The sequence below is a fragment of the Phoca vitulina genome, unplaced genomic scaffold, assembly GCF_004348235.1.
Source record: "Phoca vitulina isolate PV1807 unplaced genomic scaffold, GSC_HSeal_1.0 scaffold47, whole genome shotgun sequence".
NCBI classification, from domain to species: domain Eukaryota; kingdom Metazoa; phylum Chordata; class Mammalia; order Carnivora; family Phocidae; genus Phoca; species Phoca vitulina.
The window spans coordinates 1,395,672-1,401,751 of NW_022589750.1; the positions used below are offsets into that span (position 1 = coordinate 1,395,672).

The following is a 6,080-nucleotide window of genomic DNA, read 5'->3' on the forward strand; positions in this document are numbered from 1 at the left end:
GGGCGCCTCACCGTCGGGCTGAGGAGCCGGGCCCGGCTGCGCCATGGCCGGGCGGCGGCCTCGCGGAGCGGGGCCGGCGGGCGGCCGGCGTCCCGGGCTCCCGCGGGCTCAGCTGGCGGAGGAGGCGTCGACCGAGCCGCCGCCGCCGCCGCCCAGGGAGGAACCGCTAAGGCTGGAGCCGCCGGCGCCGCCACAGCCGCGGGCAGAGACGGACCCGAGCGCCGACCTCCGCCTCCTCATCCTGACAGCGGGAAATAAGCAGTGCGCAGGCGCGGGGGGACGGGGCGGCACGTGACGCCGCCCGAGGGGAGGGGCGGGGCCTCGCAGCGGGCGGCGCGGCGCGGGAGGAGGGGGACGGGGTGATGAGGCTGGGGGTGTGAGGGCCGCGGGGACCTGGCGAGGGGGACGGTCGGCTCCCGGGGGGCGGCTCGCAGGCCTCCGTCCCAGCACAGGGCAAAGAAGAACCTAGTATGGCCAAGGACGGGTGAGGAGGCCGGGTGGTGGGCGAAGTGAGCGCAAATGCAGCCCCCACCCCGGCTGGCTGTGTGACCTTGGGCCAGTCACTTAACCTCCCGCAACCGCCCAGGGCTTCCTCTGCGGGGCGGCTACGGAAAGCTTAAGTGGAGTAAAGCGTGAGCACCTGTGTGCGATGTGACTTCTAGGGGCCAGGTACTGTGCTGGGTGCCGGGGAGACGGCCCAATACAGTTCCCCGCACTCATCGTGGGGGGAGAGGAGAGATGACATGCACCCAGTGCCGTCCCTCTACCTGGACGAGAGAGCCTGACCTAGGCACCGTGCGTTAGAGGCTCCCCTCTACCCCCTGTGGTTACAGCCCTCCCACAGGGTGCTGGGACCGTGCCCACCTGGCACCTGTGTCCCTCCTGCAGGACCAAGGGCTGGGAAATGTGAGACCAGGATCCCCACGACCACCACCAACACACACACACACAATGGCTGGAGGCTGTGCCTCTTCCCCACATTCATCCTCTCTAGGGCACGGGCTGGACATCCCTACACGTTAGCTAAGAGGCAGCTGTGTTTGTGGGAGGGGGCGGCACATCACTTGGACATTTGAGTTGCTGTGTGCACAGAATGCAACAAGTGGGCCCTGGGCCACCACTGCAGCCCGCCCAGGGCTCCCCTTACCACCTCAGTCAAGTGCCCAAATCTCAGGAGTTCAGGAATCCTGAATCTGAGCCTGGTCTTCCGCATCATCAAAGATGTGTATTTGTCAAGGTAGAATAGAATATATTAAGGTTGACAGAAGAAATGATTTATAATTTTAAATAATCCAGGTAGGCAATGTGGCATCTATTTGTACTTTCGCCCTAAGTCCTGACATTGGTGGGGGGTGGCGGGGGACACCTAAATACAGACTTGAGTTTTTTGAGCAGTTAATATCCTCGGATGGCTGGTGTACCTTTGAGAAAGCAAGCAGGGTCATTTCCCCTACCCACCCACCCCACCTCGCCTTAAATGTCTCTTGTCCAGGATAGGGCAGTCCAGTGCATCCTCTATCTCGTGATGACTAACAAGAGGCAGGAGCCATAAAGATAGCAGATACTGATGCCCTCTATAGAAGGGACTCTTTACAGTGAGTAAGAGGCATGTTTACTGCTATTGATAATCTGGGGCTTGAAGCCAGGCCCTCAAGATCAAGGTCACTCAGAAATGATCAGGCTGCTGATTTGGACACCTGGAGCTCCCCATGCGAAACAAGTGTTTTTTTGTTTTTTGTGTTTTTTTTTAAAAGCAATTTTGAAATCAGGTAAGGAGCATGCAAGAGTTGTGTACATTTTCCTATTTTTACATAAGTCCTAAGACTCAGCAATTCCACCCCGAAGTATGTATTCTAGAGAAACTAGTGTGTGCTCAAAGCCTTTATTAGGTGTAAAAAGCAGGATTCCTCCGTTCTGAAAGAAATCAAGAGACAAGATCTAAACACGTAAAATAATTACTTACCAATTACATTGCACAGGTAGACACATATAAGATATTCGAGACGGCATAGTTTATAATACAATAAACAAACAAATAACCCAAATAAATCTAGTTCACCAACACTAGAATAAATAAAAAATAAACCAACACTAGAATAAATGGAAAGTATTCATACAATGGAATACTCTACAGCAATGATGATGAACAAACTACCCCTACATATTCAACGTAGATGGATCTCACAAACAAGGTTTTGAGGGGAAAAAAACAAATTATAAAGTAATACATACAGCATGATTCCATTTATATAAAGTTCCCAAACAGGCAAAACTAAATATGATGCACATGCAGTAAACTAGACAGGAAGAGAAGGGTATCACAGAAGTCATAACAACGGCTCCGGAATCAGAGAGGGTGGGCCATGTAGTTAGGAAGCGCACCTTAAGAAGCTTGCCGTCTAGGGAACTGGCAATGCACTATTTCTTAACCTGGGTCCATTTAAACTAGTTGCAAATGTGGGATGCAGACGTAATTTAGGGGAGAAAGATTGTGGGATATTTGCTTAAAATGCAAGCTTAAAATGAGCACATTTGATGCAACGGCTGGAAAGTTCTTGTTTTTGTGCTGCATTAACAGTCAAGGCATGTGGATTATAGGAAGTGATGCCCATCCCGCACTTTGCCCTGATTGGGTCATATCAGCAGCGTTGACTGTGTTTGTTCTGAGCACATTTATTTGCAGGGGGACACCGACCAGCTGGACTGGGTGGAGCTCCAGGGAATGAAGAATCTGCAAGGTATTCTGTGCAAAGTACACAGAGATATCAGAGAAAGGTACTCTGGTGACAGTGGGGGGTAGGGGGTGGGGGGAGACAAGGATGACTTGAGACATGAAGCTGTCCTTAAATCCAGAAGGTCAGTGGGTACAAATGTGCTGCATGCCCAGAGATTGCAGCAAGACAGACTTCAACTCAACCCAAAGAAGAACTCTCTCTCAGTGAGAGCTAACCGGGGCTACCTTTGGAGGAGTGAGCTCCTTGTCACTGCAAGTGTGTAAGTGGAGCTGGCTGGCAATCGGTCAAGGGTGCTGGTGAAGGACTCCTGCCACAGTTGGGGGATCAGATTAGACCATCTGTGCAATCCTCTTCAGCCTCAAGATGGTATAATAACAATGACAATAATAAACCTGATGCCTTTTGAACTTCACTAGGCGCTGTCCCGTATATTATATCATTTTACTCCTCACAACCCAAAAGGTGGACAACAGGCACAGAAGAGATAAACCAAATTTTCCCGGATAAATTCCATTTCAAAAATCTATCCTGTGCAGACATGGCTATCAGGCCAGGTGTCCCAGCTTGGGATTCAGCTAATAGCACTCAGTTGTGTTGGGGTTCTCTCTCTGTGACCCAGATTCTCAAGGGTAGGAAGGGACCAGGGAATAAGGTCAAGACACCATACTTCTCTGGCCTTTGGTCAAGGTTATGAGGGAGGAACAGGAATCAAGGGGACTCTCCCCCGGGGTCCCCGTCTGTGTCCAGGCACCTGGAGACTTGGAAGGTCCCAACCTGGGTGCTGCCTTGCTCACTAAGAGTTTCCAGGAAGAGCCCACCAGGGACAGACACCTTTATGTCCTCAGCCATGATCCCCCAGCCCTCTCTCTCTCTCTCTCTCTGATTATCCCCTGGTCGTTCTGCCCTGGAGCAGCTACCTTCTCCTCCTGGGACCTGGACTGGGAGAATGGTGATCGATAATCCTTGCTCCAATCCATCCTTGCCCCATCCCTGTCCCAGGTGAGAAGTATATGGAGAGCGCCACAACAGAGGGACGACTTCTCTCACATTCTCGTGAGATGCAGCTTGGGGTCCAGGGAAGAACTCCAGGCTTGGAATCAGAAGATCTGGAATCCGGCACTGATGAGCTGTTGACCCAGAACACACACCTTGACCTCTTTGAGCCCCCATTTACTTAGCTAAAATGGGGATAATAGACCAGCCTCATGGTGCATCAGGACAGCTTAAGTGATAAAGCACCTAACACGTGGTAGTTTCTCTATAAAGGTCTGCACCCACCTCTCCTTCTCTTTCATTCCTTTCCCCCTGGATCAGTAGTTTGCATCCTGGTGATGAGGGATCCCTGGACCTTAGAAGTCAGTGTGTGAAGGTATTCCTAGAAATCCAGGGCAGAAATTTCCAATATTTTCAAAGCTTAACAGAACCATCCCATTTACCCTAGATAAGTTCCCAAGGCTAAAATGTCAAGTTTCTTTGCTTTGGACAGAAATTATAACACATTACTTATCTCATGCTGATTAGAAGTTCTTACTCCAGCTTTATATTAGCTGTTGATTAATAATATAGAGGGATCCATTATTACCTAATATACATAGTTTGCCAGATAGATAAGGGTGCTCCTTTCTCTCTGAATTCCCCTCTTATAACATCAACCACAAGGGACATGATTGGAAATAAAAGTGGCCGACATCTCTAGTGCATACTATGTGGCAAGCATTGGGCACAGCGCTTTACCCTTGTATCAACGCCATTAATCTTCTTAAGACCCTTATGGTGGGGAGTGGAGGTGGGAGATGTTTACAACTCATTTTATAGATGATGGGACCAAAGAGGTTAAATAACCAATCCAAGGTCACAGAGCCAGTAAGTGATAGAGCTGGGAATGAGAACCAGGTTGTCTGGGTCCAATGTCCACGTGGGTAACTCCCATGTTATGTTGCCAACTAGCCATGTGTCTCTTTCTCCCATTGGGGGAAGATGTCAACTCCCAGAAAATAGGGACAGTTATTATTATTTTTTTTTTAAGTAGGCTTCACGCCCAGCATGGAGCCCAACGCAGGGCTTGAACTCACGACCCTGAGATCAAGATCTGAGCTGAGATCAAGAGTTGGACACTAAACCCACTGAGCCACCAGGCACCCAGGGACACCGTCATTTTAACATTATCTGTCTAGTGCTAACGTAAGAAGTGCTCAGTAAATCCTTATTAAATGAATCAGTGAGTGAATGAATAAACAAAAGAATAACGCTAGGAATATATGGAGCAAATAATAAAGAATCCTCAGTGGTGAGAAGATATACAACCTGCAAATTAAATCCGTGGGATTCGATTCTGTCTGGTCGCCATTCATCTGCTTCTCACTTTCCACTGGGTTACAAACCATAATTTTAATTATTGCTACTAATAATACCCACCCCTTAACTGAGCACCTACTATGTACTAGGGATTTTACCTGTATTATCTCTCCGATCCTCCCAAGAGCCCTCTGCTGTAGATTGCATTTATTATCGCAGAGCTCAGGGAAGTTAAATGATTTGCCCAAGTCACAGAGTGCATGAAGAACCAGTATCCAAATCCCAGTCTGTCTGATTCCAAAGCACATGCCTTCTTGCTGATGCACCAGCTAACCACGTCTGTCAGATATCCGCAAATATCCCACCCTGCTATGCCATTATCAACTACATTCATTTTTAGAATTGTCAGCCATATTTCCAAAAGTTATTTTACCTTTTATTCCTTGGGGTTTTGTTTTTTTTTTTTAAATTACTCCAGTAAAATTCTAATTATAAATTTTTTAAAAATACAGATAAAGCAAAAGTACTCCCTCAACCTGTCCTCCCTGCAACACCCACGTAATCCCACACTCCTCCCCGAGGCAAACTACTATAATCAGCTTTTTACGAATCCTTTCAGACATTTTTCCGTGCATTTAGGGACATGCAGAAACATGCCTCTGTTTCATGTTCTCCACATAGATAAGATCACGTCGTACGTAGGATTCTGAACGTGCCTTTTTCCTTATTCTTTTTAACTCTCACATAATTTTCCAGTTCGGTAAATGGTTAGGTTCACTACAGTTTTTCATCATATACAAGTGTTGTTGCAAAGCACGTGCAGGCCTACTTAGGCATTTACGTGAGTGACTTTCCAAGAGACCCACCCACCCACCTGGAATTACCAGATCAGAAGTCATGAACACTTTTTCGTCATAACAGAGACTGACAAATTACTCTCAAAAAGTATCATGCCGTTGTACATTCCTACCAAAGGTGTGTGATTGTGTTCGTCTCTGCATATCCTAGCCAAAGCTGGCTTCTATCAATCCATGTCTGCCAACCTGATGG

At 48.3% G+C, this 6,080-nt stretch overlaps 1 protein-coding gene across 2 annotated transcripts in view; it reads right to left on the reverse strand.

The window, feature by feature from the left end:
• RABEP1 (rabaptin, RAB GTPase binding effector protein 1) overlaps positions 1 to 67 on the reverse strand; it is a 97,551-nt gene extending 97,484 nt beyond the window's left edge. Inside the window, exon 1 of one of the 2 annotated variants that reach the window (XM_032432139.1) lies at positions 12 to 67. In XM_032432139.1, coding sequence (XP_032288030.1) covers positions 12 to 45 — 34 coding nt within the window. In that variant the 5' untranslated portion in view covers positions 46 to 67. The remainder of the gene's footprint in view (positions 1 to 11) is intronic. The other variant, XM_032432138.1, reaches the window with a different exon arrangement.
• Positions 68 to 6,080: the final 6,013 nt, after the last annotated feature.